At 38.5% G+C, this 22529-nt stretch overlaps 2 protein-coding genes across 2 annotated transcripts in view; one reads left to right on the top strand and one right to left on the bottom strand.

The window, feature by feature from the left end:
• IL1RAPL1 (interleukin 1 receptor accessory protein like 1) overlaps positions 1–22529 on the bottom strand; it is a 1353569-nt gene that overhangs the window by 530012 nt on the left and 801028 nt on the right. The window contains exons 4-5 of the mRNA XM_032426508.1: positions 19072–19258; positions 8787–8940 (exon numbers count right to left, since the gene is read on the bottom strand). Coding sequence (XP_032282399.1) covers positions 8787–8940; positions 19072–19258 — 341 coding nt within the window. The remainder of the gene's footprint in view (positions 1–8786; positions 8941–19071; positions 19259–22529) is intronic.
• Positions 1515–5765, top strand: LOC116646044 (E3 ubiquitin-protein ligase RNF168-like). Its single transcript, XM_032426509.1, is given in 2 exon segments — positions 1515–3442; positions 3444–5765. Coding segments are annotated over 2 exon segments (1707 nt in total). The 5' UTR covers positions 1515–1897; the 3' UTR covers positions 3606–5765.

Here is a 22529-nt window from a genome sequence, read left to right as displayed (position 1 = left end):
TTGCTTTTTTCAAGTCAGTTTTCTTTTCTTCACTTCTTCACTGTTTTTGCTGACTCCTGCATTTTATTGGTAATTTTTTTTTCTTGATCTAACATTTTCACAATCTGTTTTCTTACCATTACTTCATTCTATGATTTAGCCCTAGAAATTAAATGGCTTTTCAAATGGTCCGACTCATTTTAAATTTTTAGCAGTACTGAAGTGAAGAAAATTGTTATACTACCCACAACAGAATTTTATGAATATCAAACCACATTTTACAATTTTTAAGAAATCATACTGTTTAGAAGTAGTGGACATCTCCTGTTTATATTCTTTATATTCCTTGAACATTTTTCATCTTTTTCTGTCACCTCAACTTCTCTCTGGAGTACTACTCCCCTCCTTCCCTCATTTCATTTAGTTGGGGTAGGCCCATTACCCAAAGCAGCCCAAACAATATCTAGTAAATTTAAAAATACACATACTCTGAATAAGCAAATCCACTCCTAGGTAAAAGTCCTACATAATGCCAACTATTATGCACAATGAAAAATGTGTGTGTGTGTGTGTGTTTATGCTTACAAGATGATTAATGGCAATATTACTTACATTAACAAAAAATGAAAACCCCAAATGTCTATCAATAAATTGTGAGATATTCATATAACAGAATACTATGCATAAAAGTAATGAATAAATGTCAGATAAATTTATCTGTAACATGATGACTTCTCAAAAAATTTTAAAGGTTTTGTTTTAATTCCAGTTAGTTAACATACAGCATTATATCAGTTTCAGGTGTACAATGTAGTAATTCAACAGTTTCATAGATCACCCTGTGCTCATCATGACAAGTGCGCTCCTTAATTCCTCTGTGATCCTCCAAAAACATATAACTTAAGTCCAATCAGGAGAAAAATATCCAATAAATCACAGTTGAAGGACATTCTACAAAATACATGGCCAGTACTCCTTGAAATTGTCAAGATCATCAAAAATGCGAGAAGTCAGAAACAGTCACAGCCAAAAGGAGCCTAAAGAGACATGACAGTTAAACGTAATGCGCTATCCTGGATGGGATCCTAGAACAAAAAAAGGACTATTAGGCATAAAACTAAGGAAATCTGAATAAAATACGGACTGTAGTTGATAATTTATTGATACTGATTCATTAATGGTAATAAATGTGCCATACTAATGTTAGGTGTTAATAACAGGGAAAACTGGATGTGGGGTATATGGGATCTCTCTCTACTGTCTTTATAAGTTTTCTGTAAATGTAAAAGTGGCGTCAAATAAAATGCTTATTAAAAAGAAGACATTCCTGGGGCGCCTGGGTGGCTCAGTCGGTTAAGCGGCTGCCTTCGGCTCAGGTCATGATCCCGGGGTACTGGGATCGAGCCCCGCATCGGGCTCCCTGCTCGGCGGAGAGCCTGCTTCTCCCTCTCCCTCTGTCTGCTGCTCTGCCTACTTGTGCTCTCTCTCTCTGTTAAATAAATTAAAATCTAAAAAAAAAAAAAAAGTGCTTCCTTTAAAAAAAAAAAAAAAAAAAGAAGACATTCCTGGCCGTTTGGGTGGGCAATTGTGACGTCACTAGCCCTTGTCGGGTTGCTAAGCACCACTAAGATGAGGTATTTTTGGCTGACTGAAGAAAGGGGACTGTGGGCTCAGAGCGCCGGGAAACGGGTCCAGGTGCACGAAGGCTGGAATGTGGGGGCTCGCGTGCTGCCGCCACAACGACGGTAAACCGGAAGGCCTGCTCCTGCGCAGCTCGGCTTCCGGGCGGAAACAGCGTTCTCGTCAGAGCTGAGGCCACGGAGCTTCCGGCCTGGGCGGCCTCGGGCTTGGCTGCCGGGAGCTAAGGGAGGACCCTCAGCCGGTACTGACGTTGAGTATGCCTTTTTAGCATATTAAAATGGCTGCACCCCAAACCGCCATCCCCTCCTTGTCGGAATGCCAGTGCCTCATCTGTCTGGAAATCCTAATCGAGCCCGTAACGCTGCCTTGTAACCACACGCTCTGTAACCCATGCTTCCAATCGACTGTCGAGAAGGCGAATTTATGCTGTCCCTTCTGTCGCCGCCGGATCTCTTCGTGGGCCCGATACCATGCCCGAAGAAATTCTCTTGTCAACATGGAACTGTGGGAATTAATCCAAAAACACTATCCAAAGGAATGCGAGCTTAGAATTTCTGGGCAGGAATCAGAGGAAATCGTTGATGACTGTCAGCCAGTTCGCGTATTAAGTAGACCCGGGGAACTGAGAAGAGAATATGAGGAGGAGATAAGCAAGGTGGAGGCAGAGCGACGAGCCAGTGAGGAAGAAGAAAACAAAGCCAGTGAAGAATACATACAGAGATTATTAGCAGAGGAGGAAGAGGAGGAAAAACGACAGGCAGAAAAAAGGCGAAGAGAGATGGAAGAACAACTGAAAAGTGATGAAGAACTAGCAAGGAAGCTAAGCATTAATATTAACAGTTTCTGGGATGGAAGTGTCTTCGCTTCTCCCTTGAATTCCAGAAAATCTGCTACAGTCACAACCAAGTCTCAAAAGAAAAGTAAGAACGAACGAACAAACACTGGAGATATTCATAAGTATTTGTCACCTAAATCTCAGTTTGAGTCAGCATCACAGTTTGAAATTGTACAAGAAAGGAGGAAGGACGCCACGTCTAAGGAAACTGACAGTAGCGTTGTAAAGAGCCCTACATGGCAAGATACAGAAATTGAGGAAGATATGCCAACACTTTCTCGGCAAATACGCGTGGAAATTCAAGAACAAGGTGAAAAGTCTTCAGAGTCACCGATGCCTCAGTTATGTGCCAATCGTGGAGAATGGTGCCTCGAAGGAGAAGTCAAAGTGAGACCAACGAATGATGATAAAGAGTTAAGTGTCCTAAACCATGAGGGACCTGAAGGCAGAGTTCCCTGCTCTCGGGAAGCTGCAGTTAAGCCTTATGGCAAAACAGAGAGTGGGTGCACTGTATCAGGTATGACACAGAAATTTGGAAGTAATACAGTGGAAACAGAAAATGAAGAGTCTTGTCTATCGATCCGTAAACATATTTCCAAAAGAAAAAACCTGGAATCTTCGTCTGAAGCAGTCAGGGATCCACGCGTTTCTGCAAAAAAAAGGAAAATGTTCCCCGAAGCTTCCTCAGATCAAGAGGAAACAGAAGTCAACTTTATCCCAAAACTGATAGATTTGAAACACTTACTTATTGAGAGACATGAACAAGAAGAACAGGATAGGTTATTAGCGTTACAGCTTCAGAAAGAAGTGGATAAAGAACAAAAGAAGCCAAACCGACAAAAAGGATCCCCGGATGAGTATCATTTACGTCCTACATCTTCGCCTCCAGACAAATTGTTAAATGAACAGAGGAAGAATTCCAAAGATAGGAACTTCAAACAACAGACTGATACAGAGCATTCAAAATCTCAGAGAGGCTCAAAAAACTGAAAATTGGCAGCCGTCTTTTAAGATCCAGTTGAAACATTCAGTTAATGGGAGAAAGATGCCAAATTCTTCTAGAGATAATTGTAATGTATCTAAAAGTTCCCTACAGCCTAGTAAGTCACAGAAAAGTATTTTTCAGATGTTTCAGAGATATACAAAGTAATGCATGGGGAGAAGGAGTGTTTTATAATCTAGTAAAGCTGGATTATGAAGCTCTGTTTTCTGTCATAGACTTCATAATGGTCACACTCATCATCTATAAAGGACTGTGTGATTACAAGGGAGGACTATACAAATGTGTTTCTGCCAAACTCGGTGATAAGCAGGAGCCCCTGCTTTGCTTTCTTTCTTTGCTTTCTTAATAATTGTGATGTACTAAGTTTGACAATCCTTACGGATATTAAAATGCTTTGGTGAACTCCCAAGAAATCGTCAAGTGCCATTCTGTTTCCCAAAAATGCATGTTTTACAGCCTTTGCTTCCCTTCTTGTCCTAACCAGTAATCAAAGCAAGATGGTACTATATCGAGTAGTTAGGAACCCAGGCAGGATGAGTTTTCTTGCCACTTTCCCATGTATTTGCAGAGCACTTGAAATGCATCTTCCATAACACTAAAGTAATCTAGTTTTCATCTCCACTTTAATTATTTTAACCATTATAGCATTTTCTTCAATTTAAAATGGTTTATGATCAATGTGAAATCAGAAAAATCAGAGTTTCCTGGAAAATTAGGAATCAGTTGACAGAAAGGAAACTAGGCTCTTGATGCGAAAGGAGTTAAGAGTTGGGGTGCAGCTCGGTGGGGCAGGTTGACCATTTGGAAGTGTTGGAACTGAGTGAGTGATCAGAAACTGGGCCTGGGATGGAGTAGCCAGTGAAGTTTGGTAGAGGGTTCTCCCTCCTCCTTTCTTTGCTAAATGACATGGAAAACATTTGGGTTTTATAGCTTTTCACATCATAGTATCTGGTATCAAAATCAAAATCAATTGCTAAATTGCCTGAAATTTAGGGATTTCACATTTCTATTAATCTGCTATTCCAGGGGAAAAAATGGGACTTTACTGTAGGAGAGTTAAATATCATAATATCTTTTGTTGTGGGACCTGAGACATAACCATGTGTTTATTTCCTTATATTATCATTTGTATTGATGCTGACTTTTATATGTGTTTATGGACAGACAAAGAGAGTCTGATGCTTGGGTTTTGCCATCTTACCCCTGAAAGTTAAATCAGAAGGCAGTGATTTCATTTTGTGAAATTTAACTTGGAGACTATTAATCTTTTTTTCATTAATATAAACAACTTTAAGCAAATAGCAGTTTTAACAGCATTTCTGCTGATCTCTAGTTGTCCATCCTTTTAAAGTAAAAATAAAACATTCTAGAGCTAATTCTAGCTTAAATATGTCAATATTTTTGTACATTATTAAGATTTTTTTTCCTCCAAATTTTGTAACTGAAATTCTGTTAATCTTTGCACAGTTAATGGCATCTATTCTGATATTGATCGGGTAATTATGGGTAGAATTCTGATGCTAATTTAAAATTTAGTTTGCCCTTTCTCAAAAAAAAAAAAAAAAAGTGATTGCCCTCTGAGTAATGATTGTGCTGAAATGAAGTCTAGTCAGAAACTAACCAAGTTTCTCCAAAATACACTAATATCTGTCTTCTCATCAAACCAGTATTTTTCTAAGAGCAATTTCACTTAACATTTTAGGGTGGACACTGTTAGAACTCCTCAAAAGTTGTATAATTAAATTTTCCTGGAATAGTCCATGACCAAAAAGGGGAAAAAAATAGTGTGACATATATAGGATTTATACATTTAACCACTTATTTGTCTGTGAAGAAGTCTACCTTAAGATAAATTTTAATTTCTCTATTAGCTTTTCTGATAGCCCTACCTTATATGCCTTTTTGTTAGAAACTAATAAATGTTTTGTGTCAGTCAAAAAAAAAAAAAAAAAAAAAAAGAAGACATTCCTTTGACTGTAAGCAGCTCACATTCTCGTGGAAGGACAGGAGTGTCAATGGCGACAATGCAATATGGTAGGTGCCGCAAACGGGATTCTAAAAGTGCTACGAAGGCATGAAGAACTACATGCCTCCAAACAAAGGGAACATTTTAGCTGTGCCTTGAAGGAAGAGTAAGAATCAGCCTTGTGACAATGTGCAAGGAAAAGCATTCCAAAGGAACACCCCAGGAGTAAGGGCCCAGAGGGAGGATATTTGGAGCACAGTAAAACCTTCAGTGCGGCTGAGGCTTAGAGAAGAGGGTGGAGGCTACAGATGATGCCAAAACATTTTTTTTTTTTTTTTAAAGATTTTATTTATTTATTTGAGAGAGAGAGAATGAGAGACAGAGAGCACGAGAGGGAAGAGGGCAGAGGGAGAAGCAGACTCCCCGCTGAGCAGGGAGCCCGATGTGGGACTCGATCCCGGGACTCCAGGATCATGACCTGAGCCGAAGGCAGTCGCTTAACCAACTGAGCCACCCAGGCGCCCCAAAACATTTTTTTTTAATTAAAAAAAAAAAAGAAGTTGAAAGTATACCAACAGTGATGAGCAGGTTTATTATTTTTTCACTGTGATCTGTTTTCCTTTTATTTGTTTAATTTTTAAAAAGATTTTATTTATTTCAGAAAGAGAGGGAGGGAGACAGAGAGAGAAAGAGAGAGGCAGAGGGAGAGGGATAAGCAGACTCCCCGCCTAGCAGGGATCCCAGGACTCTAGGATGACCTGAGCCGGAAGTCAGACACTTAACCAACTGAGCCACCCAGGCGCACCGTGATCTGTTTTCCTGAACCACTACTTCACTTAAATAGACACACTTTTAATAAGTGAAGGATCTCCCATAAAAGCTCACAATATTGCCTGCACATTTAGCCACTTTATTTATCTAGAAATTTCCTTTTCTCTTCACATATGGAATTCTTTAAAGAAACACGCTCTAACACACCTCAAAATGTTTATCATCGGCTAATGCAGATCCACTAAAATGAAATGATATCATACCTTCCATAATATTTACATCAAATACAATATGATCATGATATGCAGAAAATCAAGATACCAAACATGGTTAATTATCATCCAGAGAACTTCCCACCTTTGCGGCTTTCGTAAGATATAATTTGGGTTCTAAGAGTCGTTTAAATTGGCCACAGGCCAAATTTAGAGTCACACTAAAGCAAGGTTACGAAAAAAGAGGTCTTCCCAATAGACTTATTAATACCTAAAATGTATTCTAATACATACCATTTCAAATTATTAGTCATGGATCTCTCCCATTCACCCAAAATTTCATATATATACAAAACTTGGCTTTATAACTTATATGCCCAAATCAATGTCACAGGTAAGGCCGCTTAAATTAGAGGTATTCGGGATAATCAGTTGAATGAAAACTTTCACCTACTTCCTCTTAAATAATAAAGAATAATTATTCCTTCTTTTCAAGTGAAGAAAAGGAGATATTTTGGGAGAAATGAAGTTAGGAAAATATAGTTGCCCTGGGTAGCATTTAAAAGAAAATAATTCTATTATTGGTTATACAAAATAGCCTCATTTAAGTCATTTCACCATTTGGGACCCAATTTCTAGTCTCTGTGAGATTTTTTGCATCACCTCTTACTAGATAGTGGTTTAGTATTCTAATGTTTCTAGAAAGGGAAGAAATGTGCTTACCAAGGATTAGCTCTATACTCCAAAGAATAAAGACTAGGAGTATATTCTATATTCTTTATGGAATAGATTTTTTTCAGTATATTTTTAAATTCCTTTGTCTCTAAACCTACTCTTGGAAAATCTACTTCAATATAGATTGAAAGCAAAAAATAAATAATAAAACCTCAATACTTATTGTAAAGAAGACCCAAGTATAAACAATTATATTTTTCACTGTTCCATGAAAAAGACAGGGAGGTAAAGTGATAAAGTTTTAAATGTAATTTTCTACACAGAGACCTATCAAACACAGCAAAACTGAAAACCAAACTACTTAAAAATCACACACATGCATACCATATGTACATAATGCAAGACTGAATGTGTGTTTACTATTTAAATATATATTGCAAGTGGCAATTATTTACTGGGTCTAATATTTATCAAAGGCATTACCAAAGAGTACCTTATTTATTTAACCAAATTTTCTTTAGGTCAGAATAATTACTATTCATCAAATGGATTTCTTGAAATTGAATTGTAGTTTTTAAATCTAAATATATCATAATTTCAAAGTTTGAAAGAAAAGACAATTATTATAAGATGAAGGTGACTGCCACAAAACACTTCTCATATACAGGAAAATTATATTAAGTAAACCAATGAACAAATGAAAATCTCTTTAAAGTATATGATATCCTTTTCAACTTATTTGTATATATTTCATAAATATGATTGTGCAAAAAGTCACCAAGAAGAATCTCAGTAAGATGAGAACAATGTCTCTAACTCCCTAATACTGCTCTTGTTTCTCCCCCACCTTTTTCCCCTTAGAACCACTTTTAGAGATGCAAATTATAAAGTAAAAAAAGGTATGAAAACAATATGTTACATGACATAAAATGGCCAAAATGTACATTTGGATATAATTCTGTATTACACAAACTGATCTCATTCAGCTTACGTTACCTCATTAGATCCTTGCAAAACTCCTATGAACTATACAAGGCAAATTTTATCAATGCCATTTTATACATGAAGAAACTGATATTGCGAAGGTTGTGGTGATTCCAATAAGGTCATGTGATTAGTGAGCTGTAGATTCACGATTATAGAAAGAGTTCTGAATCATGTTCTCATGCCCTTCTACCTTAGCAACCAGAGACAGGAATGACACCATTCACTGCATCTCATGCAATTATTCAATTATTGCCCCTGCAATTATGTTATTTTCAAGTTCATGAGAACATATATATAAGATTTATAGAGTGAAAAATCAATAAAATAGTAATTTTTCTAATTTGGAGCAAGACAGGAAGACAGAGGTAGATTTCAAATATTCTATTTCAACACCTTAGAAAATGTTTCCAAAAATGATACCAGTATAAACTATAAGCATAATTTTCTGAAAATGTAAACTCACTATTTCAAGTACTTTCAAAAGCTAACATTTTTATAATTTCCTAAGCATATTTTCTTTGACCTTTCAAATGCATTTCAGCACAAGATGATTTAAAAGCAAGGAAGAATAAATTTAACCTTATAGGAATCCACTCAGCATTTGGTTAAGTACTTATTTCATTGCATAGATTTGAAAAACTCAATATGCAGCACAAAAAGTAAACGTGAAATGGTAGTTTCTTTACTTGCAAATGAAATATTGAAGACTATGATTACCTGTAACAGTTAATTCAGTAGTTCTTCTCACAACAAAGCCTCCATATTTTAATTCACAGGTGTAATTTCCAATGTCATCTTCTCTGACTTCTCTTATAAGCAGTGTATCTCTTTTGAATACAATACTTGGCCTCCATGTTTTTGTCCTACATTCCTGCATGAAAAACACAGAATTTCTGTAGTAAGTATAATAACTGAGAAACAGAGAAAAATATTTTAAATAACTAACCCAAAAGCTTGTAAAGTTATCTTTTAAAGGGCTAAAGAGTTTGGGATTAATTCTAAAAATTTTCATACCTTCTCCACATCTCCTGGAAATCAGGTACCTCAATTTGAAAAGAGTTTTTTTTTTGCAAGAGTCACTTTTTTTTTTCTTAGAGAGAGAGAGAGAGAGAGAGTGCAGGTGCATGTGTGGGGGAGGGGCAAAGGGAGGTGGGAGAGAGAATCCTAAGGAGGCTTCACATGAGGCTCTGCACTGGGCTCAATTTCAGGACTGAGAGATCATGACCCGAGCCAAAATCAAGAGTCAGGTGCTTAACCAACTGAGCCACCCAGGCACCCCTAGCAAAAGTCAGTTTATTCACTTCTAAGATTAGTGTCTCTAAATCAGATATATATTGATTTAGAAGATACAAGAAAAGGGACACTTGTTAAGATTACTCCTAACATCATTTTTAGAAGCAAATACTGCACATTTGATGACTGTGAAATTAGCTATCTTGATACTTGATACTGATAGCATAAAATATATTATTTTAGTGTAAAGTAGAAAATTAATTCTGTAGCAGAAAATGCTTCTATTTCAATATTTTAAATCTTTTAATACTACATTTAGAAAAAAATTCTCTCTTTATAGCATGTATGTTCTACAATTTGTGAAAGAAATGGCCAACATTTATATACAAGGTCTTTACAGGACCAGAAATACCGATTTTCATTGTTGATGGGTCTATCAAATTTTGGGCCTATCAAACTATGGCCTCTAAATTAAGCTATGGATTATAATGATGTTGGCTCATTGGTTCTGGCTTTCTGCCAAAACAGAAGTCTATTTCCTTTAGCCAGATTTGAAATCAATGCGATGAGGACAAAATAGCTTTAAGGCCTTTGACACTGTTCAGAGGTAGTATTATTTCTAAAAATATTTTGCCAAATCAAATTTTTCCAGACTATTATTTTGATTATGTGGTTCAATGCCTTCATATACATGGGAGACAGGTATCCAGTTATTTCAGACCAAAAAATACATCTCATATCCTCATATTAGTTGCATAAACTGTCATAATTGCAAAAGTAATATACTGAACACTGAATATATACTATCTTGATTATGGAAAAATAATTTGGATTGTTGCAAGACTTTCAAGTTCCATACATACTGCATCTCCTCCCATCACTCTATTAGAGATAGTCTTTTCTTTTTTTAAATTTTATTATGTTATGTTAATCACCATACATTACATCATTAGTTTTTGATGTAGTGTTCCATGATTCATTGTTTGCATATAACACCCAGTACTCCATTCAATAAGTTCCCGCTTTAATACCCATCACCAGGCTAACCCATCCCCCCACCCCCCTCCCCTCTAGAACCCCCAGTTTGTTTTTCAGAGTCCACAGTCTCTCATGGTTCGTCTCACCCTCCGATTTCCCCCCCTTCATTTTTCCCTTCCTACTATCTTCTTCTTTTTTTTTTTTTTTAACATATATTATTTGTTTCAGAGGTACAGGTCTGTGACTCAACAGTCTTACACAATTCACAGCGCTCACCATAGCACATACCCTCCCCAATGTCTATCACCCAGTCACCCCATCTCTCCCAACCCCCACCACTCAAGCAACCCTCAGATTGTTTCCTGAGATTAAGAATTCTTCATATCAGTGAGGTCATATGATACATGTCTTTCTCTGATTGACTTATTTCGCTCAGCATAATACACTCCAGTTCCACCCACATTATTGCAAATGGCAAGATTTCATTCCTTTTTTTTTTTTTTTTTTAAGATTTTATTTATTTATTTGACAGAGAGAGACATAGTGAGAGCAGGAACACAAGCAGGCGGAGTAGGAGAGGGAGAAGCAGGCTTCCCGCGTAGCAGGGAGCCCGATATGGGACTCGATCCAAGGACCCTGGGATCATGACCTGAGCCGAAGGCAGACGCTTAACGACTGAGCCACCCAGGCGCCCAAGATTTCATTCCTTTTGATGGCTGCATAATATTCCTGTGTGTGTGTGTGTGTGTGTGTGTGTGTGTGTGTGTGTGTGTATACCACATCTTCTTTATCCATTCATCTGTTTATGGCCATCTTGGCTCTTTCCATAGTTTGGCTACTGTGGATATTGCTGTTATCAACATCGGGGTGCATGTACCCCTTCAGATCACTACATTTGTATCTTTGGGGTAAATACCCAGTAGTGCAATTGCTGGGTCATATGGTAGCTCTATTTTCAACTTTTTGAGGAACCTCCATACTGTTTTCCAGAGTGGCTGCACCAGCTTGCATTCCCACAAACAGTGTAAGAGGGTTCTCCACATCCTCACCAACATCTGTTGTTTCCTGACTTGTTAATTTTAGCCATTCTGACTGGTGTGAGGTGGCATCTCATTGAGGTTTTGATTTGGAGTTCCCTGATGCCCAGCGATGGTGAGCACTTTTTCATGTGTCTGTTGGCCATTTGGATGTCTTCTTTGTAGAAATGTCTGTTCATGTCTTCTGCCCATTTCTTAATTGGATCATTTGTTCTTTGGGTGTTGAGTTTGACAAGTTCTTTATAGATTTTGGATACTAGCCCTTTATCTGATATGTCATTTGAAAATATCTTCTCCCATTCTGTCGGTTGTCTTTGGTTGTGTTGACTGTTTCTTTTGCTGTACAAAAGCTTTTCATCTTGATGAAGTCCCAATAGGTCATTTTTGCCCTTGCTTCCCTTGCCTTTGGTGATGTTTCTAGAAGAAGTTGCTGTGGCTGAGGTCGAAGAGGTTGCTGCCTGTGTTCTCCTTCAGGATTCTGATGGACCCCTGTCTCACATTTAGGTCTTTCAACCATTTTGAGTCTATTTTTGTGTGTGGTGTAAGGAAATGGTCCAGTTTCATTCTTCTGCATGTGGCTGTCCAATTTTCCCAACACCATTTGTTGAAGAGACTGTCATTTTTCCATTGGACATTCTTTCCTGCTTTGTCGAAGATGAGTTGACCATAGAGTTGAGGGTCCATTTCTAGGTTCTCTATTCTGTTGCATTGATCTATGTGTCTGTTTTTGTGCCAGTACCATACTGTCTTGATGATTACAGCTTTGTAATAGAGCTTGAAGTCCGGAATTGTGATGCCACCAGCTTTGCTTTTCTTTTTCAACATTACTCTGGCTATTCGGGGTCTTTTCTGGTTCCATACAAATTTTTGGATTATTGGTTCCATTTCTTCAAAAAAAGTTGATGATATTTTGATAGGGATTGCATTGAATGTGTAGATTGCTCTAGGTAGCATTGACACCTTCACAATATTTGTTCTTCCAATCCATGAGCATGGAATGTTTTTCCATTTCTTTGTGTCTTCCTCAATTTCTTTCATGAGTATTTATTTTATACTTTTCTGAGTACAGATTCTTTGCCTCTTTGGTTAGATTTATTCCTAGGTATCTTATGGTTTTGGGTGCAATTGTAAATGGGATCAACTCCTTAATTTGTCTTTCTTCTGTCTTGTTGTTGGTGTATAGGAATGCCACCGATTTCTGTGCGTTGATTTTACATCCTGCCACTTTACTGAATTCCTGTATGAGTTCTAGGAGTTTTGGGGTGGAGTCTTTTGGGTTTTCCACATAAAGCATCATATCATCTGCAAAGAGCGAGAGTTTGACTCCTTCTTTGCCGATTCGGATGCTTTTTATTTCTTTTTGTTGTCTGATTGCTGTGGCTAGGACTTACAGTACTATGTTGACTAGCAGTGGTGATAGTGGACATCCCTGCCATGTTCCTGACCTTAGGGGGAAAGCTCTCAGTTTTTCCCTATTGAGAATGATATTTGCTGTGGGTTTTTCATAGATGGCTTTTATGATATTGAGGTATGTACCCTCTATCCCTATATTCTGAAGCGTTTTGACCAAGAAAGGATGCTGTACTTTGTCAAATGCTTTTTCTGCAACTATTGAGAGGATCAAATGGTTCTTGTTGCTTCTTTTATTAATGTATTGTATCACATTGAGTGATTTGCAGATGTTGAACCAACCTTGCAGCCCAGGAATAAATCCCACTTGGTCGTGGTGAATAATCCTTTTAATGTACTGCTGGATCCTATTGGCTAGTATTTTGGTGAGAATTTTTGCATCCATGTTCATCAGGGATATTGGTCTGTAGTTCCCCTTTTTGATGGGGTCTTGGTCTGGTTTGGGGATCAAGGCAATGGTGGCCTCACAAAACGAGTTGGGAAGTTTTCCTTCCATTTCTATTTTTTGGAACAGTTTCAGAGGAATAGGTATTAGTTCTTCTTTACATGTTTGGTAGAATTCCCCTGGGAAGCGATCTGGCCCTGGGCTGTTGTTTGTTGGGAGATTTTTTATTACTGCTTCAATTTCCTTAGTGGTTATAGGTCTGTTCAGGTTTTCTATTTCTTCCTGGTTCAGTTTTGGTAGTTGATACATCTCTAGGAATGCATCCATTGCTTCCAGATTATCTAATTTGGCATAGAGTTGCTCATAATATGTTCTTATAATTGTTTGTATTTCTTTGGTGTTGGTTGTGATCTCTCCTCTTTCATTCATGATTTTATTTATTTGGGTCCTTTCTCTTTTCTTTTTGATAAGTCTGGCCAGGGGTTTATCAATCTTATTAATTCTTTTGAAGAACTAGCTCCTAGTTTCGTTGATCTGTTCTACTGTTCTTTTGGTTTCTATTTCATTGATTTCTGCTCTGATCTTTATTATTTCTCTTCTCCTGCTGGGTTTAGGCTTTATTTGCTGTTCTTTCTCCAGCTCCTTTGGGTGTAGGGTTAGGCTGTGTATTTGAGACCTTTCTTGCTTCTTGAGAAAGGCTTGTATTGCTATATACTTTCCTTTTAGACCACCTTTGCTGCATCCCAATGATTTTGAACAGTTGTGTTTTCATTTTCATTTGTTTCCATGGATTTTTTAAATTCTTCTTTAATTTCCTGGTTGACCCATTCATTCTTTAGTAGGATGCTCTTTAGCCTCCATTTATTTGAGTTCTTGCCGACTTTCCTCTTGTGTTTGAGTTCTAGTTTCAAAGCATTGTGGTCTGAAAATAGGCAGGGAATGATCCCAATCATCTGATACCATTTGAGACCTGATTTGTGACCTAGGATGTGATCTATTCTGGAGAATGTTCCATGGGCACTAGAGAAGAATGTGTTTTCTGTTGCTTTGGGATGGAATGTTCTAAATATATCTGTGAAGTCCATTTGGTCCAGTGTGTCATTTAAAGTCTTTATTTCCTTGTTGATCTTTTGCTTAGATGATCTGTCCTTTCAGTGAGGGGGGTGTTAAAGTCCCCTACTATTTTATTGTTGTCAATGTGTTTCTTTGCTTTTGTTATTAATTGGCTTATATAATTGGCTGCTCCCACGTTAGGGGCATAGATATTTACAATTGTTAGATCTTCTTGTTGGATAGACCCTTTAAGTATGATATAATGTCCTTCCTCATCTCTTATTATAGTCTTTGGCTTAAAATCTAATTTGTCTGATATAAGGATTGCCACCCCAGCTTTCTTTCGGTGTCCATTAGCATGGTAAATGGTTTTCCACCCCCTGACTTTCAACCTGGAGGTGTCTTTGGGTCTAAAATGAGTCTCTTGCAGGCAGCATATCAATGGGTCTTGTTTTTTAATCCAATCTGATAGCCTGTGTCTTTTGATTGGGGCATTTAGCCCATTTACATTCAGGGTAACTATTGAAAGATATGAATTTAGTGCCATAGTATTGCCTTTAAGGTGACTGTTACTGTATATTGTCTGTGTTCCTTTCTGGTCTATGTTACTTTTAGGCTCTCTCTTTTCTTAGAGGACCCCTTTCAATACTTCTTATAGGGCTGGTTTTGTGTTTGCAAATTCCTTTAGTTTTTGTTTGTCCTGGAAGCTTTTTATCTCTCCTTCTATTTTCAGTGACAGCCTAGCTGGATATAGTATTCTTGGCTGCATATTTTTTCTCATTTAGTGCTCTGAATATATCATGCCAGTCCTTTCTGGCCTGCCACATCTCTGTGGATAGGTCTGTTGCCAATCTAATGTTTCCACGATTGTAGGTTACAGATCTCTTGTCCCGAGCTGCTTTCAGGATTTTTTCCTTGTCTCTGAGACTCGTAAGTTTTACTATTAGATGTCGGGGTGTTGACCTATTTGTATTGATTTTGAGGGCGGTTCTCTGTGCCTCCTGGATTTTGATGCCTGTTTCCTTCCCCAAATTAGGGAAGTTCTCTGCTATAATTTGCTCCAATATACCCTCTGCCCCCCTCTCTCTTTCTTCTTCTTCTGGGATCCCAATTATTCTAATATTGTTTCATCTTATGGTATCACTTATCTCTTGAATTCTGCCCTTGTGATCCAGTAGTTGTTTATCTCTCTTTTTCTCAGCTTCTTTATTTTTCATCATTTGGTCTTCTATATCACTACTTCTCTCTTCTGCCTCATTTATCCTAGCAGTTAGAGCCTCCATTTTTAATTGTACCTCATTAATAGCCTTTTTGATTTTGACTAAGTTAGATTTTAGTTCTTTTATTTCTCCAGAAAGGGTTTCTCTACTATCTTCCATGCTTTTTTCAAGTCCAGCTAGTATCTTTATAATCGTCATTCTGAACTCTAGTTCCGACATCTTACTAATATCCATATTGATTAGGTCCCTGGCAGTCGGTACTGCCTCTTTTTCTTTTCTTGAGGTGATTTTTTTCCGTCTTGTCATTTTGTCCAGAGGAGAACAGATGAATGAGAGAACAAAATGGTAACAGGGTAAGAACGACCCCAGAAAAATATACGCTAAACAAATGAGAAGAGACCTGAAACCAGGGGCAAAGAAAGGGAAAGAAAGAAAAAAGAAAAAAAAAAAAAAAGGAAAAGAAAAAGTTAAAAAAAAAAAGAATATGATCAAATATGATCAGGCTGATGAATAGATCAGTGCCACACATTAGATTTTGGGCGTATTTTGGTCTGTTAGAAGAAACTGCCTCCCAAAATTTTAAAGAAAGAAAAGCTTATATATGTATAAAAATAAGGGTAAATATGATGAAGGGATGGATGAAGGGATGGAATATGACTTTAAAGATGATAATTATAAAAGATTTTATAAAAGGAATTGATAAGATAAGAAGTTGGTTGAAAAAAGAAAGAAGAGAAATTAAAAAAAAAAAGGGAGAGAATGTGATCAGGCAGGATACTAGAACAAAGCCATACACCAGAAATTTAGGGTATATTTTGGTCTGTTAGAAGAAACTGTATCCCAAAATTTTAAAGAGAGAACAACTTATATATATACCAAAAATAAGGTTAACTACTCTGAAGGGATAGAATATGACTCTAAAAATGAAAAATAAAGAAGATTTTTAAAAAGGGATTGATAGGGGCAACTGGATGGCTCAGTCCTTGTGTCTGCCTTCGGCTCAGGTCATGATCCCAGGGTCCTGGGATCAAGCCCTACATCGGGCTACCTGCTCAGCGGGAAGCCTGCTTCTCCCTCTTCTATTCCCCCTGCTTGTGTTCCCTCTCTGTGTTTTTCTCTGCCAAATAAATAAATAAAATCTTTTTAAAAAAAAGGGATTGATAAGATGTTGGTTGAAAAAGGGAAAAAGAAAAATTCAAAAAGAAAAAAAAGAAAATTAAAAAAATTAACTTTGAAAGACTAAAGAATCAGGGGGAAAAAGCCATGAATTCTATGTGCAGTATTCCCCTAGCACTGTTGTTCTGCCGTTCTCATTAATCGGTAAACTTGGTCTTGGCTGGCTGTTCTCGCTGATCTTCTGGGGGAGGGGCCTGTTGCCGTGGTTCCCAAATGTCTCTGCCGGAGGCGGAATTGCCCCGCCCTTGCCGGTCCGGGCTAAGTAATCTGCTCGGGTTTGCTCTCGGGAGCTTTTGTTCCCTGCAAGCTTTCCGTACAGCTTTGGAGGCGGAGAGTGAAAATGGCGGCCTCCCAATCTCTGCCCCAGAGGAGTCGAGAACTCGGGGCCCCGCTCCTCAGCGAGCCCCCAGAGAAAAGCAGTCAGTCACTCCCGTCTCCCCGGTCTCCGGCCACACTCTGCGCTCACCCGGCCTGTGACCGAGCATTTCTATCTCTGGCACCCGACCCCGTGTGGAGTCTCCAAACCCAGCAGATTCCTACAGTGAGCTCTCCCGTGCTGCTCCTCCCGGGGGAAGAAGGGGAGTCTCCCCAGATCTGCCGCTTGTTGGGTCCCTGCTGGAGGAGCAGTGGCCCGACTGTGCCGCGGATCACGGTTTATGGCAACCCCGAGCTGAGAGCCCGCGCCTGGGCTCCGTCTCTGCAGCCGGCTTCCCCGCTCCGATACCTGGGAGCTCTGCCGCACTCAGGCACCCCCGGGCTTTCTGTGACCCCGAGGGTCCCGAGACCACACTGTATAACTGAGATCAACTGTATAAACTAGCTATGAACATAAATACAACACTGTTCCACCCCTTGCTTAGCCACTGGAGCGACGTCCCTCAGCGGAGCCGACTTCTAAAAGTTCCAATTTTGTGCTCTGCTGCTCTATCACTTGCCAGAAGCGGCTGACGGAGGCCCCCTCCCCTGCCGTCTATCCTCCCGAATATCGCCTCGGATTCACTTCTCCGCACGACCTACCTTCCAGAAAGTGGTCGCTTTTCTGTTCAGAGAGTTGTTGCTATTCTTTTCTTCGATGTCCTGTTGAGTTTGTAGGTGTTTAGAATGGTTTGATCCCTATCTCGCTGAATTCCTGGGACCAGACGAAATTTAGGTCTCCTACTCCTCTGCCATCTTGCTCCTCCCTCCTACTAGTGAAAGTCTTTATAGCTAAAGGTCACAATGATTGGGGTGATGATGGAAATATGACTAAAGGAGCAATGTGAGGCTACCCATTTTAAATATTGTGTGTGCATGTGTGCATGTGTAGAAGAAGTGAGTATATTACTTATAAATACACATTAAATACAAATAAATACACATTACTACTAGAAAACATCTGTTCTTAGAGAACTTTGGGTCAAACTCCCCTAATCCCTCTCCCTTTGAGGCAATAATCAGGGCTTGCTAAGAATCTGCTTGTGGAAAGCAGGCAAACCACTGAGAATCAGGGTGAGAAATACTCACACAAGTAAAAAAGGGGAAAAAATAAACCTCATCTGTGCAGAAACAAAGCTCAGTGAGGCTAATATTTGAGGGCTGTTTGACGGTGTCTAAGATAGAAATTCAATGGAAAAGTAGGAAAATATTTAAAGATTTGTTTCTTGTTTAATTTCTCATAAGTTTTGAAGTCATGACATACTGGTATTGGTGGATCTAGTTACTAAGAGGTCATGCTTCCTACATTCCTATTTCCAGGGAGTTGAACAAAGCAAATTTTATACTAGTACTCTTTAAATCCCGGATATAATACTCCAGAAAAATATTCTATCACCTATATTGTTTTTTCTTGATTACACTCAATAACAAAAAGTTTCTTTGATGGTATAAATAAGCTGAAGGGTACATTCTCATCTTAAAATTTGGAGAAAGTCAATTATGTGATAGGAAGGACAAGGGTTGGATTATTCTCCTTAAGTCTAAAGTTTCTTTTGATTTTTGAAAAAAGTTTATCTAGCACTATTTTTATAATATTATGAATTTTCAGCAGGTTTTTAAAAATATATATGCTTTTATATAAAAAGGTTTGGAATATACACAAAGATACTTCCATTAAACAGAACATTTCAATAAAGCTATTGTAACATTTTTTTCATAGAAGTAAATCAATCCTTTCCTTGTTTGGAAACATTAGGAGTGTTTATATGAAGAGCTCTGAAATGAATACTTAATGTATTTTAGTTCCTGGAATTATCAACACAGATTATAATGCACTTGAACAAACTGTATAAACTAGCTATGAACATAAATACAACAGCTTATTGCAATGGATCACCGATACAAATACTGACTAGCATTTATCAAAGCTATTGGTTTGAAAACTTATACTAACCAGCACAACCTGCTGTAGTATTTTAGGAGGGCAGAGCTGAAGTTCATCATACCCACTTTGGATAACTTTTTTATCCAAATTGTCCAAGAATAAGATACACATTAGTCTATTTATAAGGAACAAAATCATTCACAGTACATACCTTATACCATAGGATTTCAGGTTCTCTGGTTGGTAGTAAAAAATCTTCAATGTCACGGCATGAAATTTCCTTGCTTTTGCTAAGTTCAGCTTTGTCAAAGTATTTCATTTTGGAATTGTAGCAGAGTCCAGTGTCATTTTCACCCACTGTCAGCGAAATGGATACTTTCATACAGTAAGTGGAATTTCTGTAATGAAGCAGAATAAATAGGTGGTCTGGTGTGAACAAAAAGTGAATGCCGCCAGGTAGTATGTTTACTTCACTACAATGGACAGACACAGAGACACAGAGGGAGAGAAAGACAAAGAGAGAGAGAGAGACGAGGAGGAGAGGGAGGGAGTAAAGCAAAAAACTCGACTGATTAATTAATGTTATGGTATCACGGCTTAGTCCACAGGGCTCTCTCTTGTCACTCAGCTAAACAATGCTTAGTTCTGTCAAACCATTTGTATATTTTCTATTTGCTAGAAAAAAGTTTTGTATTATATACAAGTGTGGTTTGAAAATATACTCAATAGGGATTTCTGTATCTAGAAAAGCAGAAAAAATACAGGAAGATTTAGGTCAGGCAGGAAGTCAACCTAGGGTTTATGCTAAACTTGGCAAACTCAACAAAGAAGTAGAAAAAGTAAATGATCTATTAAGCATAATGGAAGGAGAAGATAAGGCTGCTCAATTCTTACAGTACTGGTTGTCTTGATAAGTGGAGAGCTTATCGATGAATATGGGAAGAAAATAGTCTTGGATAAAAATATGGCAAGCTCACTATCTTTACAGACTGAAACGCATTTGGGTTGAGACCTGGAGTCCAGGTTGTCAGACGAGAGAAATATTCTGATGTATTATGTAAGGACAACCCCACCCTGATAGATTCTACAGAATCAGTTCATTAAATCAGTGTTTCATTCTACAACTTGTTGGTTCCTAAATCAGGTTTATAACTTGAAATACATGAGAATAGAAATCATGTTCAGAGATCTCTTTGAAAGAGTTGGACCAAAGGAAGTTTTCTTGTAAACTGCACTATTTCTGTTTGCTATTTCTGTCTCTGGACATTCAATGAACACTGCTATGGGTCAGGCATGGTGATGTAGGCAGTGAGAATGAAGAGAAGTATAAAACATCAAATTCAAGGTTTTGTACAGAATGTCTTACTTGGTAAGTGCCCAATGCCTCATTTGTATACTTGGCCATCAAAGTCCTGGATTTGAGTCTTACTGCTTACTATTTCTGTAACTTTAGGCAACTCATTTAATCCCTTGGAACCTTAGGTGGGGAGTAGGACAACACGTGTCTGCATATTAAATGTGATACTGAATTAAAATCTGTTTGGCCTGTCACTGGTGCTCAGTAATGTTGGCTCTTCTCACTCCACACTGGTGTACAGAGATCACAGCCCCCAAGCCCTCCTCCTTATTCAGCCAAGACACTTGACATTTAAGCAGCTCCTTGATTTAAATTCTTGCTTAAAAAAAAAGAAATGCCTATATGACATGACGAGAATTGCCAGAAAATAGTTAGGTTGGTTATGGTATAATAAAAAATATAATTGGTCTTGGTTCCTGGCACAGATTTCCTGAAACTCTTAGAACTCCCTGAGTGATAGGAGTGTCTTTTGTTATTCAAAAGGAGCCACTTTTAATTACCCTTGAGTTTATGTTAAAGAGATGCTTTGGGGTGAAGCCCCTAGAAAGCCTCAGAATGGGGATGGTTACCAGAAAGACCAAGTGTGCAGAAGGTTGGAATTTTTAACTCTACCCACTGACCTTCAGACAAGGGGGCAGGAATTTCAGGTTAGGCTCTATTAAAAACCCTAGAAAGAAAAGATTTGATGAGTTTGGGTTGATGAACACATGGAGGTGCTGGGAGGGTGGCATGCCTAGAGATGGCAAGGAAGTTCTGGGCCTCTTCCTCTACCCTTTGCCCCACACATCTCTTCCATCTGACCGATTATTTCTATCCTTTGAAATATCCAACAATAGTAAGTAAACTGTTTTCCCGAGTTTTGTGAGCCATTCTAGCAAATGACTGAATCCAAGGAGGGGGTTGTGAGAACCTCTGATTTATAGTCAGTCTGTCAGAAGCACAGGTGACAATCTGGACTTGCAATTGCTTGTGGGATTGTGTCCTTAATCTGTGGGGTGTGATGTTATCTTTAAGTAGATAGTGTCAGAATAGATTTGAACTGTAGCATATCCAGCTGGTGTTGCAAAACTGCTTGGTGCGGGAAAAAAACCCCACATACCTGGTATCAGAAGTACTAAGAATAGGGGAGAAAAGTAGAGTTTTCCTTTATAGTTATTTGTTCAGCTTTATATTGGGTAACAAAGAAAATTGCCACGAAACTATTATGTAGACTTATTTAATGTGATGTCTCTACCTTCATATAATAGGCTACAAGCAGATCTAAAATACTTTATAGGTGGGGGGCGCTCAGGTGGCTCAGTTGGTTGAGTGTCTGACTCTTGATTTCAGCTCAGGTCCTGATCTCAGGGTCGTGAGATCGAGGCCCTCGTTGGGCTCCACACTGGGCGTGGAACTTGCTTAAGATTCTATCTTTCTCTCCCTCTGCCCCTCCCCCTCCTGTCTCTCTCTCCCCCCCCTTTAAAAATGAAATAAATAAAATAAAATAAAATAAAATAAAATACTTCAGAGGTAAAACCCTTCACCTTTAAACAAAGTCAATCAGTAAAAAGGTCCTGAAAGAATGCGTTCAGAGATTTTGTTAGAATGATAAAACATATTCTCTGCTCTCAGCTCCTCACAATGCAGAAGTGATGCACAATAGCTGAATTTCAATGCGATAAGCACTACAAAGAGCTACTGTGTGCTACCACAGTAGCGTCAAAGAAAGAAACAAGACTTCAAAATTTGTGATACCTGGTTGTCTTAAGGAACGAGTAAGAATATGACAATTTTATTTTTTATTTATTTTTTTAAAGATTTTTTATTTATTTATTTGACAGAGAGGGAGACAGCAAGAGAGGGAACACAAGCAGGGGGAGTGGGGGAGGGAGAAGCAGACTCCCCGCGGAGTAGGGAGCCCGATGTGGGGCTCGATCCCAGGACCCTGGAACATGACCTGAGCCGAAGGCAGATGCTTAACCGACTGAGCCACCCAGGCGCCCGAATATGGCAATTTTAACAAAGGCTATATCAGGGAACAGTATGCACAAAGGCTTGAAGACATGCAACAACTTGATGTGGTTGGAGGAAATGCAAATAATTTGGTGTGGCTGGATTAGTTAAAAAGGAACAGCAGGAACTGAGGCTGGACAGCTGTTCAGAAGCCTGAAGGAGCAGCATGTAAGCCACAGCAGAATGTGGACTTTAGGCTGGGAAGTGAAGACATTTGGATTTTGGAAAGATTTTTCAGATCACAGTGATTAAAATGGATTGGAGAGAAAAGAGGACTAAGTGCAGTGAGACAATAAGAAAGCAACATCATTCATTCAGGA

The sequence above is a fragment of the Phoca vitulina genome, unplaced genomic scaffold, assembly GCF_004348235.1.
Source record: "Phoca vitulina isolate PV1807 unplaced genomic scaffold, GSC_HSeal_1.0 scaffold35, whole genome shotgun sequence".
Taxonomy (NCBI): Eukaryota; Metazoa; Chordata; class Mammalia; order Carnivora; family Phocidae; genus Phoca; species Phoca vitulina.
The sequence above is the reverse complement of the archived record's forward strand: the minus strand, read 5'-3'. Positions and strand labels throughout refer to the sequence as shown.